This window comes from Hyaena hyaena, unplaced genomic scaffold, assembly GCF_003009895.1.
Source record: "Hyaena hyaena isolate Hyena2069 unplaced genomic scaffold, ASM300989v1 scaffold_104, whole genome shotgun sequence".
Lineage (NCBI taxonomy): Eukaryota > Metazoa > Chordata > Mammalia > Carnivora > Hyaenidae > Hyaena > Hyaena hyaena.
In genome coordinates this window covers 457,772-473,155 of record NW_024080736.1, presented here as the reverse complement: position 1 = coordinate 473,155, position 15,384 = coordinate 457,772, and the positions used below count along the sequence as shown (strand labels likewise).

The 15,384-nt window shown below is 38.1% G+C and overlaps 1 protein-coding gene across 3 annotated transcripts in view; it reads left to right on the top strand.

The window, feature by feature from the left end:
• CEP112 (centrosomal protein 112) overlaps positions 1 to 15,384 on the top strand; it is a 421,494-nt gene that overhangs the window by 92,452 nt on the left and 313,658 nt on the right. For all 3 annotated transcript variants that reach the window (XM_039236017.1, XM_039236016.1, XM_039236018.1), the window contains 2 exons: positions 14,136 to 14,290; positions 14,826 to 14,955. In XM_039236017.1, the coding sequence (XP_039091948.1) occupies positions 14,136 to 14,290; positions 14,826 to 14,955 (285 nt within the window). The remainder of the gene's footprint in view (positions 1 to 14,135; positions 14,291 to 14,825; positions 14,956 to 15,384) is intronic.

Sequence of the window (15,384 nt, the reverse complement as noted above, 5' to 3'; positions counted from 1 at the left end):
GCTTCCCCCATGTGTTCCATGCATAAATAAATGCGTTCTAGAATTTAACAAAACATTTTACCTTCTTACTCGATATAAAATTATATACAACAATGGACAGTCTGTTGAAGTTTGCTGTGGGATTTTACTCTGGATTGTTCTGTGCTTTTTTTTTTTTTTTTTTTTTTTACCTCCCGGAAGTCTTTACAAATCTTTTTTCTTGTTTTTTCACTGACTTTCAGCCTAAAGATGTTTTCTTTCTTTTCTTTTCTTCTATCTTTCTCTTTCTTTCTTTCTTTCTCTCTCTCTCTCTCTCTCTCTCTCTCCCCCTCTCCCTCCCTCCCTCCCTCCCTCCTTCCCTTCCTCTCTTCCCTTCTCCCTTTCCCCCTTTCTTCCTCGTTGTTTCCTTCCTTCCTTCTCTCTTTTCCTCCCTCCTCCTCTCCCTTTCTTTCCTTCCTTCCTTCTTTGTCTCCTTTCTTCCCTCCCTCCCCCCTCCATCTCTCTCTTTTTTTCTTTCTTCCTTTCTTTCTTTTCTTTATTTCTGTTAATTTGCTTGTTGTTTCATTTCAACTTGATTGAGGGACCAGACAGAGATATCACGTGGGTGAACCCCAAAAGTTCCCATCTTGAGAGGATGCAGAAGAAGGTCACCCTAGTACACAGCAGAGAGACCAATGATTTCTCTAGGGAAAGATGAAGGAGGCCCCTCAAGAGCCTCCTCACGGAGCCTTGCAGAGGATAGGTCTGAGAGAGTGAGCATCTTTGGCCTGAGAAGCTTAGCTGACTTCCTACAATATGTAAGCCCGGAACAGGTAGGCTATGGATATGTGGACAGGGCTCCTCACATCCGGGCAAGTGTACCTTATCAGTTTTATTCCTCATACGTGACGTGACCTCACAGAATGGTAGAGCCTTGTGTCCCAGGCTCAACCCAGCTCTCATTTCCCACTGACGGTCTACCTGGGCCCTCCTGGCTTGGCCCCATACTTGCTTGAACTTAAAGGTGTGGTGTCTGAACGTGAGTCAGTTTTCCAGGCATATTGTGGAGACCCTGAGACCAGCTCTAGGGCTAGTTTCACAGGGTTATAGAAAGGAGAAGCAGGATCCGTAGAGACTTGGAACTTGGGCTTTCAGATCTTGGGTTCAGATCCCAGTTTCACACTTGCTTGAGTGCCGGGTAAATTCTTCTAATGTTAATTTTCCTCATCTGCTGGATAGGATAACAGTAGACAGTGTAATATATATTATTGGAAATTTAAAATAAATTAATATACACAAATTAAGTTATATAATAAGTACTCAAATGATAATTTTTATTTTTTTTAAAAAATTTTTTTTTTTTGTTTTTATTTATTTATTTCTAGGAGAGAGAAACAGCGTGAGCAGGGGAGGGTCAGAGAGAGAGGGAGGCACAGAATCTGAAACAGGCTCCAGGCTCTGAGCTGGCAGTCAGCACAGAGCCCGACGCGGGGCTCGAACCCACGAACCGCGAGATCATGACCTAAGCGAAAGTCGGACGCTTAACCGACTAAGCCACCCAGGCGCCCCTCAATTGATAATTTTTAATGTTATCTTTGAAAATGTAACATTCAAGAATAGAAATCAAGAGAGACATATAAATGAGAAAATAATTAAGTCAAGAGGTTAATCAACATTTGTTTGAAGATGGCAGGTTGAAGATCATGCTGGCTTCTATCCCTGCCCATAAAAATGATAGTAAAGGGATAAAGACAGACATAAACTCAGAAGGACAAAGAGCATTTGACAGTCATACAGTTTTTGGAGTTGGAGGCTATAGGTGCGACTGACCTGCCCAGTTCAAGAAAGCAGAACCTTAAGTCAGCACTGAAGTGATGTCCAGGCAAACTGGGTGGCACCCTGGGTCTTCTAGACATTCAGGGCCTGTTAGCATCGGTCACTTCTGGTCAGGTGGTGCTTCAACACTTCGGATTCCTAGAAAGTTTTTTTTCTTAATGTTTTATTTATTTCTGAGAGAGAGAGAGAGAGAGAGAGCCTGAACAGGGGAGGGTCAGAGAGAGAGGGAGACACAGAATCTGAAACAGGCTCCAGGCTCCGAGCTGTCAGCACAGAGCCCGACGCGGGGCTCAGACCTACGAACCACGAGATCATGACCTGAGGTGAAGTCAGATGCTTAACTGATTGAGCCACCCAGGCGCCCCTAGAAAGTTTTTTAAAGATGCAACTAGATGCTGACTTTGAGTGATGGACACAAGTGGATTTATCATACTACCGTTTTTACTTTTGTATCTGTTTGAAATGTCCCATAATACAACTTTTTTGATGATAAAATTAACAACCTGGACCAGCCAGATCTTTCTGTTCCTCTTCTACCCACTTCATGAAGCATGGGGGGATCATAGCAGAAGACATGAGGTTATTTTCTAAAGGGATTTTTTTCCTTTTTCCTTTTTTTTTTTTTTTGGACTTTAAAAAACATTTATGTATTTATTTGAGAGAGAGCGAGGAAGAGTAGGGGAGGGACAGAGAGAGAGACAGAGAGAGAAAAAAAGAATCTCAAGCAGGCTCTGCACTGGCAGCACAGAGCCTGATGTGGTCCTTGAACTCATGAACCATGAGATCATGAACTGAGCCAAAATCAAGGGTTGACGTAACCAACAGCCACCCAGGCGCCCCTATTTTCTTAAGAGATTTCTTATCATAGAAGTTCTCCAAGTGCGGTGAGCATGGCCTGGTGGGTCGTTGAGCCTCTTCAGAATCCTTTGAGCTGCCAGACTGTAACTCTTCCCACCCCCCAGTGAAGGAAAAACAACTAAAACTCAGGTCACTTATATATGAAGGTTCCCTCAGATTTTCTCACCTCAGAATTTGATGCCAGAAGACAAGAGAACATTGAGAGACAAACAGGAGAAGAAGTGTGGTCTAATCCAGTTTTTCAGGAGAGAGAATACAAGCAGTTTTGAACATTAGCAAATGTCTTTGATTTTTAGAAACATTAAATGTCACTCTGATGTCTCTGGTGTGGGGTTTTTTTTTTTGGGCATTATTTGAGCCCTTTAAATCTGTGTTCAGAGAAATTTATTTACATTATTTCTCCAAAAAGATTGGTCCTTCCTACCCCTTAGGTCTTTATGTTTTCTGTCTTTTTCTGCTTTCTTCCTATTCTCTGCTCTTAGAATAGTTTCCTATCTGATCTCATTCTCACCAATTATTTCTTTAGTAAGTTTCCTCCTGTTTATTGTGTCAGTTACACCTTTTATTTATTTATTTATTTATTTATTTATTTTTGTTTTATTTATTTCTGAGACAGAGACAGAGCATAAGTGGGGGAGGGGCAGAGAGAGAGAGAGAGAGGGAGACACAGAATCTGAAACAGGCTCCAGGCTCTGAGCTAGCTGTCAGCACAGAGCCTGACGCGGGGCTCAAACCCACAAACTGTGAGATCATGACCTGAGCTGAAGTCGGACGCTTAACCGACTGAGCCACCCAGGTGCCCGTATACCTTTTATTTTAACTAGTATATTTTTTTCATTTTTAAAAATGTTTGTTTATTTTTGAAAGAGAGAGAGAGAGAGAGAGAATCTGAAGCAGACTTCAGGCTCTGAGCTGTCAGCATAGAGCCTGACGCAGGGCTCAAGCTCACAGACTATGAGATCATGACCTGAGCAGAAGTCGGATGCTCAACTGACTGAGCCCCCCAGCCACCCCTTAATTATTACAGTTTTTCATATCCAATATTTTCATTTAGTGGTGACCTCCTCCTCCTCTTATTTTCTTCTTTTCTCAAGCAGAGTGAATGTATTTACACATCACAGAAGTGGTAAGGGATTGGCATCCAGAACAGATAAGGAGCTCCTACACTACATCAACAGCAATAGTGTCTGGGGCCCTTTATGGTGAGGCTCACTCTCTCCTCCCTGTTTAGAGCGTAATAAATCCAAGAGACATTTGTAGTCCATTAGAGAAACATGGCAGGCATTATACTTGGTCCTGGAGCCAAAGTGATGACCAGAAAGTCCTTGCTCACACTTTTCTGAGCGTGACAGCCAATTAATAACTATAAACGTCCAGTGGTACTCAGTGCTCTGATGAAAAAGAAGTCAATGGAAGACATGCATTGTAAATGGGGCTGATTTTATTCAAGGCTGTGGGAATTGGTTGTTGGGATAAAAGAAATTTTAGATATTATAGTGGCTTGTGGTCCTCCAATGGTACAGTTTATAAACAGTGTGTCTGGGGTATTAAACTTTAATGGTAGGGAATGAGTAAAAGAAAAATATCTAAAAAGTCTTAATTAGGGGGGCAATAATTAGAAGAAAAAAAAGTTTGGGGCACTTGGTGGCTCAGTCAGTTTTACGTCCGACTTCGGCCCAGGTCACGATCTCACTGTTGGTGAGTTCGAGCCCTGCGTTGGGCTCTGTGCTGACTGCTCAGAGCTTGGAGCCTGCTTCTGATTCTGTGTCTCTGTCTCTCTTCTCCTCCCCAACCCATGCTTTATCTCTCTCTGTCTCAAAAATAAACATTAAAAAAAAAGTAAAGAAAAAAAGAAGAAAGAAAAGGTTGAGCAACACTGGTGTGAGGGGAGAGGGTGGAGGAAGGTGCTACATAGGTAAGGCCATTGTGGAAAGCCTTTCTGAGGGGGAGCATTAACATAGAGACCTCAGGAAGTATGGGAAAGAGCCATGTGATAATCTGGGAACAGCATTTCAGGCAGAAGGAACAGCCACTGCAAAGATCCTAGCACTGGTATGTGTCAGGCAAGTCCAGAGAATAGCAAGGGGGCAGTGCAGACCAAGCATTGGGAGCAGTAGGAAACGAGTTAGGGGACAGATCAGAGAAAACTGTGTAGACCATTGTGGTTAACTTTTTTAAAACAGCTTTATTGAGGCATAATTTATATGTTACAAAATTATTCTAAAGTGTTCAATTCACTGAATTTTTAGTATATCTGTATTGAATTTTTAATGGGTGGAGCACATAGAAGCAATTCCATCTGGCTAATATTGTAAACATGTCTCTCTGGTCCTGTGCAGAGAAAAAAGTGTGAGGGGCCAGGAATGGGAGCAGGGAGACTGATTAGGAAGCTATTATTGTAGCCCAGGTAAGAGAGGGGCTGACTTGGACATGATATTGGCCAGCAAATGATGATGCTCTTCAGCACAATGCAGAGGCAGGAGGTGGATCAGGATTTTTGGGGTAAAAAAATACCAAGAATTTATTTTCTGGGGCACCTGCATGGCTCAGTTGGTTAGTGTCCGACTTTGGCTCGGGTCATGATCTCACGGTTCGTGGGTTTGAGCCCTGTATCAGGCTCTGTGCTGACAGTTCGGAGCCTGGAGCCTGCTTCGGAGTCTGTGTCTCCCTCTCTACCCCTCTACCGCTCATGCTCTGTTTCTCTCTCTCTCAAAAATTAATAAACATTTGAAAAAAAGAATTTATTTTCTGGATAATCAGCATGATAATATATTTAAAGTCATGAACAACCACCAAATTTGTAATCTGAAATACATTTTTGTCATCTCCAAAATCGTAAATTTTTGCAAACAGGAGTTAAACATATTAAGTAATTTTAAAGTTGAAATTTGTGAAGCATACTGATTGCCTACAATGTTGACTGTATAGTTCTATTTTAGTTATTCAATAATATAGGAGCAACATCTTTCACAGTGGAATTTTTAATCTTCATACATTTGGGATGTAAAGGAAAATGATGCTTTTGAGCCAAGTGGTCATTGTCAGAGAAACTTCATTCAATTTTTAATGAAAGTTGAAGTTAAAAATTAGCATTCAGACCTTGTCATTAAGTAACAGTAAATATAGAGAAAAATGGACAGAGTCTGTCAGCAGGATTGAATTTAAGAATCATCAAAACTAGACAGATCTTGCTGAGCAGCTCCTGATTTAATAATTAAATAAGGTAGAGTTCAAGGCATGGCTTGAGATGAAAGACGGGACTGTCACTGAGAATTAGTTTCTCTGTTTTGTTGTTCTTTCAGGCTTTTTTCTTTTCTTTCTTTCTTTTTTTTTTTGAGTCTTGTTTTGCTTCCATGCTATTTATTGTAAGCAGACACTTGTATAGCTTATTAGACTATGTCCTTTGGTATTGGCAGGGATTCTCTTGTATGAAATTCATAATTAAAACATGTAAACACTGAATTTTTAAAACAATATATTAAAACTTATAAATATGAAAATCCTAGCAAAATGATTAGATGCTTGGGCAAGTGACAGCTGTAAAATATAAGGCTCGATTCGTATCAGCCTTAGACACACCAGAAGTCTGTGGATGGCTTTATTGAGATTTTAGGCTCTCTTAGTGGAATTCTTTACCTTTTTCTGTATCACAGGTCCTGCTGACAATCTTGTGAAGTCTATTTAGTCCTTCTCAGAATAAGATCTTTAAGTTAAATAAAATATTAAGATTACAAAGAGAGGGAATTTTCTGAGTTACAGTTATCATAATAGTAATACATAAAAGTCATAATAAAATAATATGTTTACAAACTAATGGAATAAGTACCAAGATTTAGCAGTAGGCCTCATAACTATTGTAACTTGTGAGTAATAATGAGGATAAACGATATTTAGTGATTATCCAAAACTATGATGGACTGTGCAAATAATCTGTGATTTCTGTTTGTCACAGGTATTGCTAAATACCGCCCGGGTTTGTTGACTGTATTTGGTTGAAATGCAATGCTGAAGGTCAGGGTAGTGAAAATTAACATGAGATTTTCTTTTCCGTTCTAGTTTTCTGACACTGTGAATTGTGCTCATGGACCTGGATCAAGGTTAAGAGCCCCAATCTTAAAGAGTGTCAAAGGGCCTTAGACACCTGAGATTTTCTGTTGGCCATGATTACCTGTGGTTAGTAGGGACAGGTGGTAATTCATGGGACAACTTGTGTCCTTGAGATCACTGGAATTTGTCATTTTATAGTCACCACCACCATTTTTACTTCCAGCCTCATAATTCTGAAGAAACCCCCAAATAGCACCAGTTCATCATTTTGAATTAAATAACCACTTTAAAAAAAACTAGATTTTATTTTTTAGAACAGTTTTAGATATACAGAAGTTTTGCGAAGGGAGTCCACAGTTTCCGTATACCCCACACACGATTTCCTTTACTAACAGCTTCCATGATTTTGGCATACTTGTTACAAATGAATCAGTACTGATACATCGTTATTAACGAAAGACCATACATAGATTATTCAGTTTTCCTTAATTTTTATGTAATGTTGTTTCTTGTGCAGGATCTCCACCAGGACATCACATTACATTTAGTTGCTGCGTCTCCCTAGTTTCCTCTTGATTGTGACAGTTTCTCAGACTTGCCTTGTTTTTATGATCTCGACAGTTTTGAGGAACGTGGGACAGGCATGTTGTAGGGGCTCCTCTGTTGGATTTTGTCTCATATTTTTCTCATGATTGGGCTGGGGTTATGGGTTCAGGCCATAGGATCACGCAGGTACAGTTATTCTCATCACATCATATTAGTGGTGCATGATATTAATGACCTACCACTTTTGATATTAATTTTGATCACCTGGCTGAGGTAGTGTTTGTTAGGGTTTTTACCTTAAAGTTACTCCCCACCTTTCTATACTGTCCTCTTTGGAAGAAAGTTACTGATGCTTAAGAAGTAGGGAATTATGTTCTCATTACTTGAGGGTGGGATATCTATATAAATTGTTTGAAGATTTTCTGCATGAGAGCTTATCTCTTCTCCCTTATTTATACACTTATTGAATCATTTATTTGTATCAGTATGGACTTAGGGATATTATTTATTTTATATGCTGGGTTATAGTCCAGTATTTCTTTATTTTATTTTGTTGCTGAAATTATTTCAGCTTTGGTCATGGAGAGATCTTTCAGTGGGCTCCTGTGCCCCTTTGATATACCCCCATCAATGTAGGTTCCATGAAGAAGGCATTAGAAACCAAGATCTGTGTGCTAGGTGTGCTCATTACTGCTGGGGTCTCATTTCTTTTATGCCCTTTTTTTTTTTTTTTTTTTTTTTTACAAATAGTTTATTGTCAAATTAGTTTCTACATAACACTCAGTGCTCATCCCCAAAGTGCCCTCCTCCATGCCCATCCCCCCCTCCCCCCCACATCCATCAGTCCTCAGTTTTTGTCAGCATTCAAGAGTCTCTCATGGTTTGCCTCTCTCCCTTTCCCCCACCATTTCCGCCCTTCTTCTCCCCCTTGTTCCTCCGTCAAGTTCCTCCTAATCCTCCTATACGTGCAAACATATGATATTTGTCCTTCTCTGCCTGACTTATTTCGCTCAGCATAACACCCTCAAGGTCCATCCATGTTGCTACACATGGCCAGATTTCATTGTTTCTCATTGCCATGTAGTATTCCATGGTATAGATAAACCACATCTTCTTGATCCATTCATCTGTTGATGGACACTTAGGCTCTTTCCATGTTTTAGCTATTGTGGAGAGTTCATAGCAGCACTCTTTTATGCCCTTTTACCTGAAAGATGCTAATCTGTAAATATATGCATTTCTGTAAACATTTCTATATGTAATCAGCTGTATCTATATTAAGCTAAACATAATTTCTTACTGATGTCTGCAACTCTAATCCATTACCACATGGATTATCCCAGCTTCTTCCCCTCGTGTATCTGTACATTTTCAATCCGGCAGTGGAAACATGGCTTCCACCATCCTCCTTGTTATTAATTGTTCAATTCCACTATGCATGTATACCTCTATCAGAGTGTTTAATCCATACCCCCATGGGAACCAACTTTGAGTACAGTGCTTATGAGCAATGACTTTTTGCTTTTGGTTTTACAAACTCAACTCATTTCAAAATTGCTTACGCCATCACCTTCCCCCCTTCCCTTCAATGAGGTTTTTTCATGTATTTGTAAAATAACTAGATTATCTTGTCACAGTCTGCATTTCTTCCTGAGATTTCCCCAAATTCCTAAATGATTTTTTTTAATTTGCATAAAGTTCATTCTTTGTGCTTTAAAATTCCATGTGCTTTGACAAATGTATCTTCTCATGTGTGCATCAGTATAGTATCATACATGATATTTTCACTGTTCTACAGTATCACCTGTGCTTCACTCTCTGCGTCCCCTACTCCTCTCCCTAGAAGCCCTGGCAACCACTGATCGTTTTACTATTTGTATTGTTTGTCATTTTCAAAATGTCATTGGAATCATACAGTATGTCTACTTTTCAGATTCATTTCTTTCATTAAGCGTTTGTACCCTTGGGGCCCCTGGGTTGCTCACTTGGTGGGACCCCAACTTTGGCTCAAATCATGATCTCACAGTTTGTGAGTTGGAGCCCCGCGTCGAGCTCTGTGCTGACAGCTTGCAGCCTGGAGCCTGCTTCGGATTCTGTGTCTCCCTCTCTCTCTGCCCTTCCCCCACTCATTCATTTCTCTCTCTCTCTTTCAAAAATAAATAAACATTAAAAATAAAGCAGTTGTACCTTTAAGTGTTCTTCATGTGTTTTTGTGGCTTACAAGCTCATTTCCTTTTATTGCTGAATAACATTCAATTATACGGATGTACCATAGCTTGTTTATCCATTTGTCTATTGAAGGACATCTTGGTTATGTCCAGTTTTGGGCAATGATGAATAGAGCTGTTGTAAACTTTCATCTTAAAAGGTTTTGCGTGGGCATAATTTTCAAGTCAATTGTGACTTAAAGCAATTGCAGCTTCGCTACAGGAAGTATAAGCAGAACAAATTAGTGCATATATGTACCATAAAATATTTATGGAAGTGTTCATGGTGACGTTATGTTTTGTAGCCAGACACCGAAAATAGCCCATCAATAAAATGGATAAATTATTTTTAGGTATATTCAACCAAAGGAAAACTATATACAACAGTGAAAAAGTTTTAATTACTGTGATACCCCATGACATGGATGAATCTCTCAGACACACAGTATGCATGATGAAGCCTGACCCAAAAGAGTAGTCTACAATGTCATCCACAGGATGTTTAACAATAGCCAAAGTTAATTTTTTTGTCATGGAAGTCAGAGTATTGGTTGCCCTTGTGGAGAGGATGACCAATAAGGCTTCAGAGTGGCTGGTGATGTTTACATTTTGCAGTGGCTCATGAGTGTTTTCAGTTTGTAAAGTTTTTAAGATATATACTTAGGATTTGTACATCTTCTTGTCATATTTTGTGAAATAAGATAAAATATGTCACTCTTTTTGCCATAGGAGTTGGACGTTAGCTTTCAAATAGTTGCTGAGTTACTAACCCTTTCTAATTTTTAGCTCCTCTAGGATTTCAAACGTTTATATGTAAAGGTCCAACATTTGTATTTCTAGTCCTTATTTCTAATTCTATCAGTTGTATAACTGAAGGCCCATTGGATATCTTATAATTTCCTAATACATAATTCTAATTTTTAGCTCCTCTAGGATTTCAAACGTTTATATGTAAAGGTCCAACATTTGTATTTCTAGTCCTTATTTCTAATTCTATCAGTTGTATAACTGAAGGCCCATTGGATATCTTATAATTTCCTAATACATAACTTGTTGAAAATCATGTCTTTATTTCCTACCAAAATGGTATTCTTTCAAACTTTCTTTTTAATTCCCAATGTGCTATACTTCTCTTGGCACATTAGGTTTTGAGCCTGGAAGTTTGTAATTCTTGTCCCATGTCATCTCCTTTACTTAGTATTTTACTTAATCATACTATTTGGTTCTCTGAAAAATTTCTTGGATCTGCTCTCTTCCCTTCTGTTTCCACAGCTACCACTTGAGTTCAGGCCATTGTTGCCTCATTCCAGGACCGTTCGGCAACCTGCTAGTTGCTCTCCCTGTCTCCTCTTGTTCTATACCCACAAATGCAATTTGTCCCTTTTACCCATGATCAAGAACTTTAATTACTAATATAATGCCTATCATAAGTTCTGCTTATAAGCCATGCCCTTTCAAGAACTCCAACCTTATCTTCCATATGCCACATTTGAGTTCACAATGTGGGAAGATATTCTCTGCACATAAGGTAATCTGTTTGTCATTATGTATACAGTTATTTGTTTCTTCCTTGACCCTGATGTTTCCTTCCCCAAATTGCCATCTACACTGCCTGTCACAGTCTGCAAAGTATGATCTGACATCAGCATCTCTTTTCCTAACTAACTTTTTACGCCATTTTGAGGCTTCTGTTATTTTGTATCCCTTCAGTTCTTTGTATTCAGTTTAAAAAAGATTACTTTGCCTAAATATTATTGTCTTAAGGTATTTCATATATGCCTATATGCTTTCCCATAAGTTTATTTTATTTACTCTGCGTCTATTTTGTGTAAGACACCATGAGTGTTAGGAAAATGCTTTAAAAATACTTGATAAAAATAAAATAATAATAATAAATTAAAAAATAATAGAATGAATAACTGGCTTACTAAACAGGGGTGTATATGAGTGTATTCTGTTGGCATTTATTATTCTACAGGCACTATAAGACTTCTTATACTGTTGTTTATTTTCCTGACTTGACCTCAGTCCTGATTTCCTTTCTGAGAATATGGGTTTATGATTTTTCACATAGCCCCGACTTTCCTGCATATACTTCATGCCACATTGGCTTCAGAGATGCTATAGTCACAACCTGTGCGTATGCTATTTTGAACCAAGCAACAGATTATCCACCTATTTTGGATAACCATGTTCTGATGATATTTTCTAAGACCTCCAGCCACGAGTCATCCTTTCTTGGAGTATTCTTGCATTTATATTTGATCATCATTTAATTTAGCAGACCTTCCTTATATATTTTGAGTCATGTAACAAATTCGTCATAGATTTTTAAATTTCAGTATCTAGGTCATCTGCGTGTTGATTTCTGGATTTTATCCTCTTCATTCTAATTTTTGACATGGCTTGTATTTTTTTTTTAATTTTTTAATGTTTATTTTTGAGAGAGAGAGGGACACAGAGCATGAGTGGGGGAGGGGCAGAGAGAGAATGAAACACAGAATTTGAAGCAGGCCCCAGGCTCTGAGCTGTCACCACAAAGCCCGACATGGGGCTCAGACTCACAAACTGCAAGATCATGACCTGAGCCGAAGTTGGATGCTTAACCGACTGAACCACCCAGGTGCCCACATGCCTTGTATTTTCTGATTGAATGCTAGACATCATGTATGAATGATAATAAATGCTCTGGATGATGCTGTCTTCTTCCAGAGAGGTACCACTGAGAGGCATCTGGTGTGGAGACAGCTCTCCTTGATCCATTCAGGGACCAAAATGGCTCCAGGTGGATTACAGTCCTTGGTGTACCTCTGATTCATTCCCACTCCTAGTGTGGCCTTCTACACAGTTTCAAGTGAAAGTCACTGGATGTTACCAGGGGCCTTCCTCCTTGATTTTTACTCCTCAGTGATACTGCTGAAAACTCTAGGCTGCTTTTCAGAATATTTTCCCCTGGTATCTTGGCCACCTGTCCTGTAAATGTTAGAAATTTGGCAGATTCCTTGAGGAGAAAACTGCCTGTGTGCAGCCTCCTCTTCTGTGTACTTTTTCTCTCAGGGAACTTGACTCTTCAAGTCCTGGCTGCCTGGGCTGGCTCTAATTTCCATCCCTCATCCTGATTCTCCAACTTTGAGGAATGCCTCAGCTTACAGAATGTTGACTGGTCTCTCTGAGTTTTCTGCCTCTGGCCCCCTTAAGTCCCAGCTGCCTTGGAAGTTCTCAAATGCATTGAAATTGGTTTTTTCTTGGTGTCTTTTGGGTTTTTCACTTGTTCTCAGTGCAAGTGGGATCTATTGCAAGCTGCTCCTTCGTAGCCAGAGACAGAAGTTCCTCTCTAGATCATTTCTGTTTCTAGTATATCTTGTCTCTCTCTGGTAATTTCCAAGAGAAGAAAGAGTGAAAATCATTTTTATTCTACCATTTAAAACTGGAAAGCCAAGGATGTATTCTTTTCTTTGTTACTTTCAGTCAATCGATATTTAGGAAACAAATATATATATTAGAATATACATTGGAAAATTGTCTTCTGAAAGGAATTCCCAAAGCAGAGGGATCATTAATAAAGGGGCAGAGTGACTAGGATCTATTGAGAAGAAATCTAAGCAATTGATATTTGTCAGGCTCTGAGCTAGGAATTGTATGTATTTCCTATACATCATATGTTTATACCATGTTTTTACATTAGTTGTAATTATTTTCATTTCTCAAATTTAGAACCTATTATTTCCAAAATTTAAGTTATACACCTAAATTCGTATTATAATGAAGAAATGATGGAATGAATAAACAGTGTTAGGGTTGTAATATTGTTTAAATCTTAAACCTTATTTTAAATGTTTACCTTAGGATGAATATAAAACAATACTAATTGATTGGAATATCATCCTAACCCTTTCTAATTGCTCACACTTAGTGGAAGTGTAATTATTAAAATGAAAATCAGTTCTGCTTTTTACCCTAATTTTAGATAAAGTACCTAGTCACAAATACCTTGACCTAGTTTTATAAAGATGAGAAATTCAGAATGACATAGGCATCAATAGTAGGGAAATAATTATGTGATGATTTTGAAGACTTTGGAAAAGCAGTGCTTTTGATAGAATGGTAAGTAAATAGAAATATGAAACAAATGAAAATTTGTTTTCACTAATATTGCAACTGTGTAATAAAATATTTTTATACACTGATTGATGATATCAATTGATACTGATATTGATAATTTTAAGAAATTAAAATTTAAAAATTAAAAAAACATTATTATATTGCCTTTATACTTTTAATAAGTTTCTAAAACTTCAAATAAAGAGTAAAGAATATTGCCAAGTACATATCTAATAAGTTATTGAGTTGCATGAAGAGAATTTAACCTTTGTGAGGATAAGGACTTCATCTCTCTTATCTACTGGTTTGTCCCTAGATCCTGGAATCATACCAGATTCAGTAAATATTCATTGAATGAATGAATAGCTAAAAGCATATAAATATGATGGTCTTACTTTATGGGAGAAAGCATTCTTTTTTTTTTTTAATAAAGATTTTGTTAAGAGGTTGGTTTAATTTTTAGTAGTAAAAATATTGTTTTGTTATCTCTAATACAGTATATGTTTTCTTCAGGCTACTTAATGATACAGAAGTGTTATAAAGTCAGTCAGAGGCTTTCTTAATAATGACGTATTGTTTCAGAACCAGATGGTCAAGGAACTGGAGTCCCGTGTCCAGCAGCTGACTGGAGAAGCAGAGAACAGTAATTTACAAAGACAGAAATTAATTCAAGAAAAATTGGAACTTGAGAGAATTTACCAGATAACGTGTAATGAATTACAAGAAGTAAAGGCAAGGTATTGTCTGAAGTCATATATCTATCAGGTGTGGCTGTCAAGTACTGATATTGACTCTAAAAATTATTTGCCAAAATTAATTACATTTAACCTTGGGAGGTTTCTACAAAAATCCTGCCATTTATTAATTTTAAAAGTCCCATTTACTATAATAAGTATAACATTTAAGAAGTTGGTAAAAATGTGAATAGGATACTTGTTTGATATATTGAAAGATAATGGGGGCACCTGGATGGCTCAGTTGGTTAGTGTCCAACTCTTGGTTTCAGCTCAAGTCATGATCTCACAGTTTGTGAGTTCAAGCCCCACATTGGTCTCAGTGCTGACAGTACAGAGCCTTCCTGTGAGTCTCTCTCTCCTTCTCTGCCTGCCTCTCCCCTGATTGCTGTTTCTCTTTCTCTCTTTCAAAATAAATAAACTTTAAAAATATATTAAAAAAAGATAATGCATTTGAGTTTGGTTCACTAAAAAACTTCATTTTAGAGTGTGATTCTAAATGTATTTGAAGTATATTTTAGTCTCTTATTTCCTTTAGGCGCAACTCACTACATAAAGAGAAAGATCACCTTACAAATGATTATGAACAAAACATGAAACTATTTCAAACCAAATATGATGCTGATATAAACCTTCTGAAAAAGGAACATGCTCTTTCATCTTCTAAGGTATTATTTGCTGTAGAAATAGTCATACAAAGTAGTTATTTACTTTATTCAGCTTAGAGCCATAGATAGCCATGTGGAAGCTAACTGTTTGGCATTTGAAATTAGTCTCTCTTTTGCTTTATTCTTGGAATAACTGAAACTTGTAAGAATTTTAATTGGTATTTAAAATACTGAAAATGCTGGGGCACCTGGTTGGCTCAGTTGGTTAAGCATCCGACCTTGACTCATGTCACGATCTCACAGTTCCCTGAGTTCAAACCCCGAATCAGGCTCTGTGCTGACCGCTCAGAGCCTGGAGCCTCCTTCAGATTCTGTGTCTTCCTCTCTCTGCCCCTCACTCGCTACCACTCTGTCTCTCTTACTCTCTCAAAAATAAATAAACACTAAAAAAGTTGATAAAATACTGAAAGTGCTAAATGTCTAATACAG